General features: G+C 42.9%; 1 protein-coding gene across 1 annotated transcript in view; it reads left to right on the top strand.

The window, feature by feature from the left end:
* Positions 1 to 9,044: 9,044 nt before the first annotated feature.
* Positions 9,045 to 16,118, top strand: part of LOC311108614 (SAM and SH3 domain-containing protein 1-like) — a gene marked incomplete at its 5' end in the record, with an annotated part of 269,415 nt that continues 262,341 nt past the window's right edge. The window contains one exon of the mRNA XM_084151280.1: positions 9,045 to 9,551. Coding sequence (XP_084007406.1) covers positions 9,045 to 9,551 — 507 coding nt within the window. The remainder of the gene's footprint in view (positions 9,552 to 16,118) is intronic.

Genomic DNA, 16,118 nt, shown 5'->3' with positions numbered 1-16,118 from the left:
CAATGGCCTTTTTATAAACTATTTCCATTTCTCATTGAGCTGCTAATGTGCATGATTTTAATAGAATATGCATGATTTTTTTAGAAGAGCACATACTGTAGTCTTTTGGGGATTTTTTTGCCAAACGTCAGCTGTGGATGTAGAAATGGAGCAGAGTCTAACAGAACTGATGCGGCAATCACAGGCAATAATCAGCTCTGGGAGCCTCTACTCTGGCCTGGGCAGCCCCTGGAGACACTACCGAGGCAGCAATCATAGGCAATAATCAGCGATTTGATATCTTCTCCCACAAAGGGGAGCTCGGATACAGCAGGGAACCACAGAGCATAGCGGCATGCCGTGCAGCAGGGAATAAGGAAGATCTAATCCACATGCACCTGTGTGGGAGGAGGTTAAGGACTTCTCAGATGTTAACACACCTCTCTCCTGAAACCTCTCTCTAACACTCCACCATCCACTCAGAGTCAGATTGCCTTCTCCCAGCTCTGCCAGAGTAACTCCTCTCCCCTCAGGCTGCGTCTAATAGATCTGGCTGCTGTGAACCTGTCTGACCCACTCTCTCTTCTGTCTCTTCTTCATTACCACGACCCCCTCCTTAAATCACCACCACCTCTCCACCACATCCATATCATATAATATGGGCCCCCTCATTCTGAGATGGTTAAGCGAAGGTTAGATAAGAGCAGTGGCGGCTCCTGAAAAAATTCTCAGGAGGGGCAATTTTTCTGATGATTTAGGTGACCTACACACATTTAAAAAAAGATATGTCCAGCAACAACATGAAGACAGGGGCAGCATATAAGTCAATACCAGAATCATTTATTGACTGATCTCAAAAGTGTTGGCTTACCAGGGTTGGTGGAGCCCTCAGTTTCATCTTTGCCTCGCAAAGCTAACTCAAACACTCCGCAAAACTTCACACACTGGATTAGCCGGCTGAGGATGTGGCGGTTCTTGCTAATGTCGTAGTAAATATATTTGTTATAGTGAATATGGAATATGATATGTTGAGTAAAATGTTGTGCTAAGATCTATTTAGGTCAGGAGCTGGTTATAAGTTCTGTTCCTATCCAATAACAATGGACAAAAGGGTCCTATCTTGTCAGCCTTGTCAGCAGGTGGCCAAGGACAACACCCACGCCATAGGCCTCTCAGTTCTTCCAACTCACGAGTTCTTGCTCTGAGGACACACACACACACAAACACACACACACACACATCATCACTGTTAAACACACACACACACACACACACACACAAAAATCCCCTCTCTTAGGCTGAACATTTGAAGACAGAGAACCCGACTCAGAGCCAATGCAACAGTGACAGTAGCCTGGAGGGGACCTCGCCCAACTCATCAGGACCAATCAGAAGATCAGAACTACTAGATTGAACCTACTTCATTTATTGCATAAAATGTCTGCACACAATGTTTCGGGGCTCTCTTCAGATAATAATAATAATAATAATATGCCATTTAGCAGACGCTTTTATCCAAAGCGACTTACAGTCATGCGTGCATACATTTTTGTGTATGGGTGGTCCCGGGGATCGAACCCACTACCTTGGCGTTACAAGCACCATGCTCTACCAGCTGAGCTACAGAAAGTGGATACTCATGGATGCGCATTGCAATTGTAAAATGTCAACACAATTGGAGACACCACGTCATTTTTGGAGACATGTTATTGACAGTAAACTATTGTAGATGCGACTGCTAACTAAATAAAACATTTTAGCTGGCTAGCTAATCATCTTAGCTAAATGTGGGGCAAACAATTCAGTTATTTACCGTTGATTTGAGGGATTGGGGTGAAAGAAATCGAGTTACATAGTGATACTTTACGATATACTGTATTGACAATATCGCAATATTTTAGCGCTAGTTGGCTGTACCTGCACCAAAACACCATTATTGTTCCTTCATAGCTTGTTCTCAATCTTTTCACATTGGGAGCCAATTTGTTTTCAGCACTTTTATTTCCATGACTGATCAAAACTCGTTCTCATGGCTTTCTGATCCCTCTGCAACAGACATATGGTGCGCAATAAAATCACAGTATCGAATCGCAATACGTATAGAATCATGAGACTCGCAATGCTGATGCATATATCTTATCGTGAGGTTCCTGGCAATTCCCAGCCCAAGTTCATTTGCCACAACAAATCTCTTCGCTAGCAAACGCGATGTCTTCTCCAAAACGGCAATGTGTCTCCAGCAATGTTTACTTTTTTGACGTTCTATGGCATCTCCACTTTCCAAGCATATATGACCACATGTAATATTTTGGTAAGTGATGCAAATAGTGAACTATGTAGGGCCAGGATGTAAAATATATGTAGCTGCAGCAATTTCTCTTATCTGATATGGTAAGTAATGGGGCTTGATTTATAGCTCCCTAAGAGTTTGACGAACGGGTCCGTGAACGCGATTGCAGATATCTTTACCTCTGAATAAACTGCCTTATATTATACAATTATCCACCTTGTCCAAAAGTCTCTACTTTTTCTCCGTTCTCCAGTAAACTTGTTTTATCAACAATAGTAAGGTTCAATGACACAGAAAGCAGTTCAATGTCGGGGTACAGAGTCGCTCTCTTACCAGGATCGCGGTCCGCTCTGACCAGGGTGAAGGTGACCGGCTCCACCTCTCTGTCCGGGACTCTGTCATCCAGTCAAGTCTCCCAGCTGTATTGGGATTACAGCTGCCTGCAGCGTTTTCATTATTTAGTCCGTTCGTAGCGGGTATGTACACGATCAACAAGATCAGTCCAAAACCGAAGATCAGTCCAAAGCAGAATGTTTGCAGAATGTTTGTAAACTAAGTCTACAAATTAAAAACATAAAATAACGCCACACTGCAGGTCGCAACATAGACGCTGATAGCCGCCATTGTCTTAGTTACGTTCAACGTTACGTCACGTATGACGAAAGCGCGTAAGTGCATGCACACAGACACCCATAGAGAATGTATTGAAAGCTTTGAAATGTGAAAAAAATAGATTTTACATGACAGGCTATGAGAGACTTCTGGGCGATTTTCAACCTGACTGAAATCGCCCAAAAAACGGGCGGGGCCATTTGAAGCACGACTTTAGCCTGATTTGACATTTAGTGGCTGGCAGATCAGACGTGAACACTGATAACTGCTGTTGCCGTGATATAATTTTTTATAAATTTATTTAAAAAAATATATAATATTTTTATTTTTTTATTTTTTATAATTGATTAGAAAAAAAATCCCTTCCTTTTCCCGTTTGGCAGTGCGTCGCCCATATCGCCCTATTGAACAAGCCGTCCCTGGATAAGAGTTTGCTGATGTGACAGACGGTTTCTCCCCTCCAGGCCAATGGCGATACACATCTTCAGTTCTGGAGGAATGGGGCTAATGCATAGAACAGGCCTTTTACAGTAGCCTATTCGTGACTAGAAGACAATAATAGCAACACTGTTGTAATGGTGTTATTTACTCAAATGATATCAGAGCTGTGATTCAATGTCTGATTCTCTGTACCCTGATTTTACTCTCTTGTGCAGATATCAAGGAAACTAGTATATGCATTGTGTAAAAATAGATGTACTGTAACAGTCAGATAACCTGTCCTTTGTAGCTCAGTTGGTAGAGCATAGTGCTTGTAACGCCAAGGTAGTGGGTTGAATTCCTAGAACCATCCATATGTAAAGTGTATGCACACATGACTGTAAGTTGCTTTAGATAGAAGGGTCTGCTAAATGGTATTAATTATAATTTTATTACAGAACTGAACCTCAAAATACATTATTTACAGTATAGATACAGGGAGATGAAGAGTGAGGCACTGTATGTATTGCGCAATAGCCCATGCAGTCAGCTCCTACCTCCTTCCACTGTGTTCCACCTGGGTAGCTGGGTAGCGGTATGGAAACATGGTATTCCTGGCACTACCAGTACTGCCAGCCCTGCGTCCTGTGTCCTGCGCTCTGAGTCCACCCAGCGTGGCACGCACCATGTCCCATCTGTCACCACGTGTCCTATAATCCCGTTTCTGTAACTGATCTAATGACACTCCAATGTCACTCCAGCTCCTATGACAGAGGACTGAGGACAGGAACGGGAAGAGTCAGTAAAGCAAAGCCCTGTGGATGAGTTGTAAAGTAATAACAGGCTTTTTTTAATTGGACATGATTGATATTTCCTGTAGCGTGATGTAAAGGATGGGGTCAGACATAAAGTGAACACACACAAACAAACTCTCTTGTGTGTAAGCACAGATGTCCCTCCCTCTTCTTTACTAAGACTCCTTATGCAGATGTCAATATTATTGAGTATCTCTGCACCAGTTCTTGGCCATGTTCTGTGTTCTGTCTCCTGAAAATCCTGCTTCCAATTCGGCTCTCCCTAATCTCCTCTCATGCCAGTGGAGGCTGGTGACTTGAAAAATTGAGGGGGATGGGAGACCCACGGTATAGGCGCGGAACGCACGGAGACGACAAAGTGTGTTTCAAAAATCGTCAAAGACAAGTTATTTTAACCTAAAGCATTTAAAGCATTTATAGTACAATATAATGGGAAATGGGAATGAGAGGGCTACTTACAGTGTTGGAAAGGGATCACAGCAGTGATTGAATGAAGGTATGAGGTATGAGTTGAGGTGTTCAGAGGCTTGACCAGTGCAGGACAGGATTTGACTGGGAAGATAAAAAACAATAACACAACACACTACACAGTTAGACAAAAGAGCTAAGAAGGAGTTAGTCCAAGCAAGGAGTAAAATCATTCATGTGTAATAGTGTGATTGTGTTGGTGTATGTGATTGACTCTAAATACAGTAATGAGAGAAAATTGATAGGTATACTCACAGTGCTTGGAGGGGAAACATTCAATGTGCCAGTGGATGAGCGGGCACATGAGACGTGGCTTCAGTTCATGTCAGGAGATAGTTGACAGTGGTAGTGGGGTGATATATTCATCACCTCTTAATCAGGGAACAGGAGGGGACTTAGCTGTAAATGCAAATAGCAGATACTTTCCATTACAGCTGCGCCATCGTAGGTTTGGACAACGAGTTTCTCTATGAAGTTAAACTCAGACATCTCAAAATTCATAAAGTCTTCATGAAGTCAAACACAGACTGCGCATCTCGCCCACTTGACACATCAAAGTAGCCCAAGAAACGTTCCTGAATAAAGCCCTGATCATCCACATACCAGACGATAACTGACAACTGCAAGCAGACTGGTGGCACCATAGGTCCCAGAGCAGTGGGCCAATTTTTACCCCCTGGGGCCTGGAGTTTTTCCTTATATGTTAAACTAACTAGGAAAACTCTGGACCCTATAAGGTATGACAGTGATTCATTTTTACATTTACATTTTAGTCATTTAGCAGACGCTCTTTTCCAGAGCAATTTACAGTTAGTGGATGCATACATGTATAATTTTTTTTTGTATTTTCTTTTTATACTGGCCCCCCGTGGGAAACAAACCCACATTCCTGCCGGCCAAACCCTCCCCTACCTTGGACGACGCTGGACCAATTGTGGCCCGCCCATGGGTCTCCCGGTCGCGGCCGGCTGCGACAGAGCCTGGACTCGTACCAGGATCTCTAGTGGCACAGCTAGCACTGCGATGCAGTGCCTTAGACCACTGCGCCACTCGGGAGTCATTAATCAGCTGTAAAAAGGTTTTATATGGGCTATGATGGGACCTGTTTTTCCTAATCAGGTCACATGGTTTTTAAAAACTCAACAAAAAAAAAACTCCTGGTGAAAACCCTGTCAAACTGCATCTACCATATATTTGTTCATATTAATTATATTTAGACTAGATTAGGAGGGGGATTTCCTCTACCCAGACACATAGACAACAACTGATAGACAATAGAACTCACAGGGCTGAGTTTGCTTTATGCATGTTTGCATTTGCCTAAGCAACTGTAGGCCTTATAAAAAATGTACTCACACCTGTCATCACTTTTATGTTGATTGATTAATTCCAGTTAATAATTTTTTATTAAAAACGTATAGGCAGCCTAGCCAGCCCAATTTTGAATATAAACTACATTTGATCACATTCACATTTTCTCCTGACAAACAAATGGACTGTAAATACATAATAATAATAATAACGTTACCAATTAGTTTACCCTGACCAGATGGACAGGGCACATAGGCTGTATGCAGCTGCTATTATTCGTAGCCTACAGTTGATCAAACTGAAAAATAGTCTCTTTTTCATCCCATACAGAAAGACAGATTTCTAATGTTTAGGTTGGTTTTTGCTTGTGTCTATCCGGAGTGATTATGTGTTATCGTCTTTGCTAAATAAATACCCGAGGAAAGTGGAAAGCCTACTTGAGCGCACGCGCAAAAATGTGCTGCGTCTCTTTAATGTAACTTTTAATGGATGATGCGATGGAAGCTTTCACATCGTTCAGAATTGTTTTCGACATCCCATAAAAGACAGTCGAAAGTTCGATATGTTCAGCAAGTGAAGCATCGTAACATGCAATTACCTCTGAAAGCTCCTTGTAGTTGCCCTTGTTGGCCGAACTTTCCCTCTCGTCCTCTAAAAGCAAATCCGTGCATGCCCAAGAACGCAGTTGTGTTGATAAACCGCTTGAGAACATCCCTGTTTCTTCTTACTTTCTCGTTGTGTTGCGCAGTTTGAATACGCAGACATTCGTCATAATCGATGCAGCTTTTTCCCAGAAGCTTGAATCTGATGTGGGCATTTATATGCTCCCTGCTTTTGTCTTGCCGTTTAGCAGAAGGATATATGTTCTTCAGGTCACCGTACCCACCTTTCGACCAAGGCTCAGACTTTCCAAAAAGCAGGCAAGGCCAGCAATACAGGCGGCTTGATGAAAGGCTCCCTGTTAACCAGCTATGCTTTTGATGCCAGTTGGTATTGAACGCCCTCACCTTTTCATCCTTCTTAGTGAAGCTGATCTCAGGCAGAGTTAGCAAGGCAAATTTAAATAAATTGTACTAACTGGACACAAAAATAAAGTTATAAAACCAAGAAAACAATTTATAATATACATCCCCGTCTCCTGTAATTTGAAAAAAACGAATTTGAATGGAATAATATCAAAAACATTCTCATGGCTACACAATGGCGCTACCCCAGACAGTGCTGTTGAACTTACTGTAGACCTTAATTGCAAAACAGTGTATTTTAATCAATTATTTGGTGACATATTCGTATATTTAGTATCGTTTTATCTAAAAAGGATAACTTTTTTCATGTTTCACTATTTTTATTTTAATTAAATTTCACTGAGGAGGATGGTCCTCCCCTTCCTCCTCTAAGGAGCCTCCACTGTCCCATGCATGTCTGGCATGTTTCTGACATTCCGCTCCAAGATGGGGTTATTTGAAATGCATCTCTTCTCACCTGACTTGTGTCTTGTGTTTGTACTACGCAAGCTGCATGTCATAAAGGGAAACGCAGCTTAAATCACTCCCAGGCAGCAGCATTGTTGTGGTGATTGTATCAAACTAAACTCTAATAAGCTGTCAGCTCTGGTTTGATAAAGCATGCATCACTGCTGATGGGCTGGGCTGGCATCCACATGGACAGACAGGTCTCATTCATGACTTGTCAACCAGCCGTTTCCTCTGTTTTTCTCTCTCTCTCTCTCTCGCTCTCTCTCTCGCTCTCTCTCTCGCTCTCTCTCTCTCGCTCTCTCTCTCGCTCTCTCTCTCTCTCTCGCTCTCTCTCTCTCTCTCTCTCTCTCTCTCTCTCTCTCTCTCGCTCTCTCTCTCTCTCTCTCTCTCGCTCTCCCTCTCTCTCTCTCGCTCTCTCTCTCTCTCTCTCTCTCTCTCTCTCTCTCTCTCTCTCTCTCTCTGTCTAAAAAAGCAACAGCAACATCAAAACAAAGAGCAGTAATAATAATGTAATCATCATTTTCAATGTAATACCAGTATCATGTAATAATGTAGCCTACCGTGGGCCTACGACCAGTATTTCAGTACCTCAACTGTTAGACAGGGAGTGCTAGTGCTTGATGAGAAACGAGACCAGGGAAATACGGAATGAGAGAGTGAGAGTGAGAGAGAGAGAGAGAGAGAGAGAGAGAGAGAGAGAGAGAGAGAGAGAGAGAGAGAGATGATAGAAAAATTAGACTGAGTAGGAGAGAGACGTGAATCAAACTCGAGACTGCTCATTTAAACTGTATGAAAGGCAGATGGAATGCGCTCTCGGGAGCGTCTTTCTCTGCCTCTCGTGGTAAACTTTGGACTCTGTGTGGGGACTCGTTGACCGTGACAGGTTGTAAAGAAGGAATTCCATCACTATTTTTAAAGTCACACGCGGATCTGGGGGTGTGGAGGGCTCGAGCACAGACAATTTGGCTCGTGGAACACCACATTGAAAGTGATTTAGGCTATGTGGATTGTTTTACCGCTCTACCTGCTTGCAGTGCCCGAGTATACCCAAAACATTTGGACACAACACGGTCCGTGCGGTCGCGCTCATTGGTACGGGATTACTTTGATTTCAAATTATATTTTCTGTCAATTTCCCTCAGTGGAAAAGCCTACGGCAACACTTTCTAATCCGACTGCCTGGAACAATTCTTTGTTTTAACTAATCATTTTCTCTGTGCCTAAAGCTATTGTTTATGGTGACCACTTGTGAGCCAGGCATGTCAATATGGGCGAGTAACATCGATGGCGAAATGACATCGAGGATTTAACAGCTGTCACCGTAGCCACTGAAATCATATCCTGCAAATTTTGGCAGGTGGATATCAGCCTACTTCTTTTCACTGACCCTTTTCAACAGACGGGTTCATTGGATATAGCACAGGGATCTTCCATATTCCCTAAAATAAATAATAGGATTTTGAACTGCATACAGTTTATTGGGATTGAGTCATGGATTACAACACTTGCATTGTCCTTTCTTCGTGTGTTCCGGAAGCTTAGACCGCATTATTTGCGAACAGATTTGGCGATTTTAATTTGCATTTAACAATGAGATTTAAAATCCGTTTGGGGAAGTAATTTTTGGTTAAGTCTTCTGTTCTGCATTCTCTACATTACTTACAACACCCAAACATGACAAGCACCGGACCTGTTATCGTGTTTGAGTGGCTGAAGACCCTCCAGCTCTCTCAGTATGTGGAGTCCTTCGTGGATAACGGCTACGATGATCTGGAAGTTTGCAAACAAATTGGGGACCCCGACCTGGATGCTATCGGTGTCTACATACCGCACCACCGGCAACGGATCCACGACGCGGTGCAAAGGCTGAAAGACGAGGATAAGGAAACGGCGGCGGGGCTGTATTTTACGCTTGAGCCGATGCCCCCCGCGTCCGAAATGTATGCCAGCCATCTGGTGGACCAGTACGAGTCCAAACTGCGGTCTTCCAAGTCTTGGACCGAACCGAACAGTGACCGGGTGGGGAGAAATGGGGGCGCGTATCTGGGCGCACAGAGGAACCTGACGCTTGGCAAGCGGAGGGAGTTGGTGATTTACCCCAAACTGAAGCTGAAGATCATGATTAGAGATAAACTAATCAAAGATGGAGTCAACCTCGCCAGGCCGCCGTACTCAAACAAGGTAAGATCACCATCAAGGCTACCTCTTACTGGAAAGCTTTATAGCCAATGCATAACAACCTTATACCCAATCTCATGCCATGTAAAGGATCATCAATCAACCAAAGCATTTTGAATCAGAGCAAGATGCTACTCATGAAATACATGTCGGGTTGGATATCATAGATATGGGCAATTCCATGGTAACATAATTGCCCTGAGACTCAGATTTTGTACCAGTATGCCAAACAAAAACCATTGATTTCAAAGTTTAACAAACCCATACAACTCTATGCACATAGACTACTTTTAACAATTTACACTGAACATTTGACAAAAACACTGGAAGAACTCTCCCTCGGTTTTTTATGTGACCACTCGAATTAAGATTAAAATATGTCTGCAGAAAGAATGGGGTGTCAGCAATGACCAATGTTCCATCTAATTTTCGTCACTGAGCAAATTTCAAGTCTGCTGAGAGCAAACTTGAATGTTGTGAAAATTCTGTGCAACTTCCATCGAGTTTACTGTGAACACTGAGGCTGTACCCGCTTTAATTTACAGTTTTAACAGTGGCCATGTAGGCTACTGTGGCTATTTCATCATAATGTAGGCCTACCAGAGTGTCCTACCATCAAAACCAATGGAGAAAATGTATCACATAACATTTTAACAAAGAAATAGCTGTTATATTATTCAGCCTACAGTAGCAGCCAATGTGTGGTGTTCAATGTAGGCCTACATTCCTTGAGAAAAAGAAAACACATGCAGGGCTTAACATAAACCTGTTTATCCACTTGTCCTTCAGACAAGGAGGTGACTGAAAATGTTGTTGTGTTGTTTGATGCAAGATACCACTTTACCAAATAAAATACATTATTATTCCCATACCATTATTACAGAGAATCAGACAAATTATGCTACCCTATGCCTATTGGCTACTTTGCTTATTCAAGCCTGTCTCAAAATACAACACTGCCCATTTAAGACCAAAAAAAGCTCTTTACCTGACTTGCTTTTCAAAGATGTCTAGAAATGTACATGTTTTGTGCTCTTGTAGGAAGCAATCACTCCCCTATTGCTGACTACAAATGATCTGTACAGTGAGGGAAAAAGGTATTTGATCGCCTGCTGATTTTGTATGTTTGCCCACTGACAAAGACATTATCAGTCTATAATTTTAATGGTAGGTTTATTTGAACAGTGAGAGACAGAATAACAACAACAAAAATCCAGAAAAACGAATGTCAAAAATGTTATAAATTGATTTGCATTTTAATGAGGGAAATAAGTATTTGACCCCTCTGCAAAACATGACTTAGTACTTGGTGGCAAAACCCTTGTTGGCAATCACAGAGGTCAGACGTTTCTTGTAGTTGGCCACCAGGTTTGCACACATCTCAGGAGGGATTTTGTCCCACTCCTCTTTGCAGATCTTCTCCAAGTCATTAAGGTTTCGAGGCTGACGTTTGGCAACTCGAACCTTCAGCTCCCTCCACAGATTTTCTATGGGATTAAGGTCTGGAGACTGGCTAGGCCACTCCATGACCTTAATGTGCTTCTTCTTGAGCCACTCCTTTGTTGCCTTGGCCGTGTGTTTTGGGTCATTGTCATGCTGGAATACCCATCCACGACCCATTTTCAATGCCCTGGCTGAGGGAAGGAGGTACTCACCCAAGATTTGACGGTACATGGCCCCGTCCATCGTCCCTTTGATGCGGTGAAGTTGTCCTGTCCCCTTAGCAGAAATAACACCCCCAAAGCATAATGTTTCCACCTCCATGTTTGACGGTGGGGATGGTGTTCTTGGGGTCATAGGCAGCATTCCTCCTCCTCCAAACACGGCGAGTTGAGTTGATGCCAAAGAGCTCCACTTTGGTCTCATCTGACCTCAACACTTTCACTCAGTTCTCCTCTGAATCATTCAGATGTTAATTGGCAAACTTCAGACGGGCCTGTATATGTGCTTTCTTGAGCAGGGGGACCTTGCGGGTGCTGCAGGATTTCAGTCCTTCACGGCGTAGTGTGTTACCAATTGTTTTCTTGGTGACTATGGTCCCAGCTGCCTTGAGATCATTGACAAGATCCTCCCGTGTAGTTCTGGGCTGATTCCTCACCGTTCTCATGATCATTGCAACTCCACGAGTTGAGATCTTGCATGGAGCCCCAGGCCGAGGGAGATTGACAGGTCTTTTGTGTTTCTTCCATTTGCGAATAATCGCACCAACTGTTGTCACCTTTTCACCAAGCTGCTTGGCAATGGTCTTGTAGCCCATTCCAGCCTTGTGTAGGTCTACAATCTTGTCCCTGACATCCTTGGAGAGCTCTTTGGTCTTGGCCATGGTGGAGAGTTTGGAATCTGATTGATTGATTGCTTCTGTGGACAGGTGTCTTTTATACAGGTAACAAACTGAGATTAGGAGCACTCCCTTTAAGAGTGTGCTCCTAATCTCAGCTCGTTACCTGTATAAAAGACACCTGGGAGCCAGAAATCTTTCTGATTGAGAGGGGGTCAAATACTTATTTCCCTCATTAAAATGCAAATCAATTTATAACATTTTTGACATGCGTTTTTCTGGATTTTTTTGTTGTTATTCTGTCTCTTACTGTTCAAATAAACCTACCATTAAAATTATAGACTGATCATGTCTTTGTCAGTGGGCAAACGTACAAAATCAGCAGGGGATCAACTACTTTTTTCCCTCACTGTACATGGACATGCCCATATGCATCTCAGATTAAGTGGTTATTGATCAGAGGCTGAGCCATTACTGTATGTCATGACTCAGGAGAGACCTGTCTGGCCCTATTTTCCCCTGGAGTTGTGTGAGTTAGTGAAGGCTGCTTTGGTAATGGCTGGCTGCTGTGGATCAATGACCAGGAAGAGGAGGAGCCTTCATTCACTCTCTGATTTCCTGTATAGAGAGAGAGAGGGACAGACTTGTACTCGGTTGATTGATTCACACTCACCCGTCTAGTGTACACTGTCCAGCCCTCAGACCCCAGACCTCTTTGAGGAATTGGTGGATTAACCTGCGACATGCCCATATTGGCCCAGGCCATTTGAGTTGATTAATGTGTGTCGTCAATGATTAGCAGCAGTTTAAATGGAGGGTGTCCAGCTGCTGGTTTTCTGCTGGAGCTCATGTGTGGAGGCAGATTGAGAGCATCTTTATATCAGATCACTGGCTCTACATCAGATGCTCAGCCTGCTGAGGGCTTACTCAATGACCACTTTGTTAGTAGAGAGAGAGAGAGACACACACACACACACAGCTTTTGTTAACATAGCGTGCAATGTCGTGCAATGTACATTTCATTTTTTTAATTAGATGACAAATGTCAACCATTCCTGAAGAGATCAGTGTTTTATTCTACAGAGCATTTCAGAGGATTATCCTATGCACATGTTATTTGGAGGCTTTCCATTTGAATGTATTATTGAACCTTGATATTTTACAGTGAACATGCAGACTTTATTTGGGATTTATCTGGGATCAAATTTCAATAAGTCTAGAGACTGTTAATTTAGGTGTTTTGTCAGCACTTCTTCCGCCTCGTTGTACCATTATCATTTTCTCATAAATGGGAATCCCACAGAGATTTGGGATTTTTCTGGGATTATGGGCTAACATCGTGCTGAAACAAAGTGTTGGCTCTAGAGGGTTAAACTATCCCTCCCTTTAAAGGTTGTATTTATTTAGAGCTAAACCTTCAACATTTAAGCTTTGGAGAAGAATGAAAGGTTCAAGGTCTTTGTGTGTGTGTGTGTGTGTGTGTGTGTGTGTACACAGGATTTGTGTGTGAAACCCTGCAGTAGAATGTGACCCAGACCAGTGCTTTTCTCCTCAGAAGCGAGTTAATTGTGAGGAGCTCTCAGTGATGGAACTGTGACCAGCTGGCCTCTGATTGGTCAATGAAGTGTTCTCCTTTCTCTGCCCTTGAGACGAGACGAGACGTCTACTCCACTGGAGATGGAGATGGTAGTGGGGGAAATACACCAGAGCTACTGACAGTTGACAAGATGTCTGTCTCAACAAGGCTTACACAGTACATCAGCATAGATAAGCCAATATGGGTTGTGTAGAAGGGGCAGTGTCTGTTCAGCTGTTTGCACTGTTTCTCTGTTTGTTTGTGTGCTAATGTATAGACACAGTACTTCCGCCGGCATAACTCAGTGATGATCCTCTGAAGTGTTGTTGACTGCCACGTCCTTGTGAGGCTATAGGACCAAAAGCCGATGCTTCACTACAAGTACTCTACTGGGAGACATAAATACCCATGATCCTTATCTAGACCACAGGGAGCCCTTGTCTAGGAGAGAGAAACGGGTTATCATTGCTCCTGGATGTAAACACATCTCCTATGATTGCACTGTTCTAGATCTCTCATTGGGGAACAATACCAGCAGTAAAGATGGTGTTTGGCATGTAATTTATGTGTGCAGTACAGCCATATGGCTTGCTAATAGCTACTTAGATAATACACTTATACTAGTCCTTTCAAATTCTTCTTTGAATTTTCCTAACTGAGAAGAGACTTTGACACCATGAACGAAAAAATATTTTTGAAAACAGGAAAACCAATAAACTGAAATGATATTTTCTTTCTATCGGTGCCTGAGGTTAGGGAGGCCTACAATTAGATTTGTGTTGCTTTTTTTGGGGAGAGCTGCAGCAGTAATCAGAGATTTGGAGCGCCATGGCTCGTCCCCTCGCTGTGTTGTGGTGACACTGTTGCCATTCCAGAGCATGGAGGCTGAGGAGACAGAAGGAGGGAGGGTAGTATGCTCTCTGTATCCAGTCTATGCTATCTACAAGATGCTATATCTAACCATATTGAACGACATACCCAGCGTAACTCTGCCCCTAAAACGCAAAGAGATTTGTGGTCAAATCATTTTGTGGTCAAATCATCCACTTTCAGTTACAATAACGTCCACAATTTGACCGTCCATGAATGTCCGTGTTGTAGGGCATTAGATATAGCAGCCCCAGTCCTATCTTCCACCAGAATACAGTCTCTCTCCTCTATAAGCTCTGTGTCTGTGTGGTTAGGAAGTGGAAGCAGAACACAGGGAGATGCCCCCATTGTTTGGCTGCAGGCTAGTGCTGTGTTTTGGATTTCCAATTTCCGCCCACTGAATACCACTGGAAGGCAAGTGTCCAGCATTGTCCTGGTGGGATGGTGATAAAACCATTGGGTGTCATGCAGAGAGGAGGATTGTAAATAGATAGCACATTGTTTTTGCTGCTCAAACAGGAACAGGGCTGGAATCAGTGAGTGGAAAAAGGATTGGGCTGCTGAACTGATCTTAGGTCAGTTTAATGGTTTAATTAAAATTTAGGAAGGGTAAGCTGTTCTTAGATCAGGGGCAACTTTACATAATTTGTTCAAACCTGAGAGCAGTTGATTCAGTATGGAGGGAGTTCATGTGAGGCTTGTGGCTGAAATGCTCCTTGCCAATCTGAGATCGTCACCTTACATACTTCACTCTCACCTCGCTTCCTTTCTTAGTTCTCTAACTATAATGAATATCCCAGCTTCCTTGCCTTTCAGGAAATTAGCTTTCTGTTAGAAATGGCCTCTAGTTGGCCTAATGAGAACATGACAACGGTCCACCTCAGTACCCCTGGATTGTGGCTATAGAAACTCCTTCGGCTAGACTGGAGTACTGCCAAGCCTTAGTGTGAAAAGGCGGGCTTGTTTATAGGGGCTTAACTTCCAGAATGTTTCAGATATTAGTATGGTGGTCATAACAATGTAATACTCATGTGTTATAGTATAGTACTAGCTAAAATAATATAAATTTCTATATTACAATTTTATAGCATGCATCATCCATAACATTGTTCCCCACTGAATATAGCCCCAGGTAAACAACACCTCCTAACCATCTCTCTGCTTTCGCACAAAGACGAGACGTTACGCTCAGTTTTTACATAATAAAGAGCTTTTTCATTATTGATACTGCAGGCAGCAGAGTAATTTGGTTAAAGAAGTTCATTTAGCCTATATTTCTGCCAGCATTTTGTGTTCTCCATGTTGCACTGTACTGTATGGGCTGACTTGCCTCCACGAGATGGGAAGAGGAGGCCCATCAGAACAAAAACGGCTCTGGTGTTTGCCATGGTTTCTGCTTTACCCTTTAAAGGTGTAATCAACAACTGGCTCGTAAAAAGGAAGTCATAAAATGTCAAGGACGGCCCTTATGGTCTTGAGTCAGGGAGAGAAAGTAAATTAGTGAGGTGAAGTGCAGTCATTGTTTATGTAAAGGATAGAGGAGGGGGAAGGAGAGGATGTAAGGTCATAGAGGGATGGACCATACTCATTCCTTTCAGACAAAACACACTCAAATTGCTTTACTCCCAGTCTCCTTTAAACTACCACTTAAAGGCTGCTTAATATAGCCTGGTCCCAGATCTGTTACATGTACATTTACGTCATTTAGCAGACGCTCTTATCCAGAGCGTTAGTGCTATCTTGACAACTCCTATGGTCATTGTAATTTCATCGACTATAGGAGTTTGCGATACAGCACAAACAGACTTGGTACCAGGCTTGGTACCATGTGTAATAAACACCAGCA

This window comes from Coregonus lavaretus (genome assembly GCF_964263955.1).
Source record: "Coregonus lavaretus genome assembly, chromosome: 33".
Taxonomy (NCBI): Eukaryota; Metazoa; Chordata; class Actinopteri; order Salmoniformes; family Salmonidae; genus Coregonus; species Coregonus lavaretus.
Note: the sequence above shows the minus strand (reverse complement) of the source record. Positions and strands in the feature narration are given on the sequence as shown.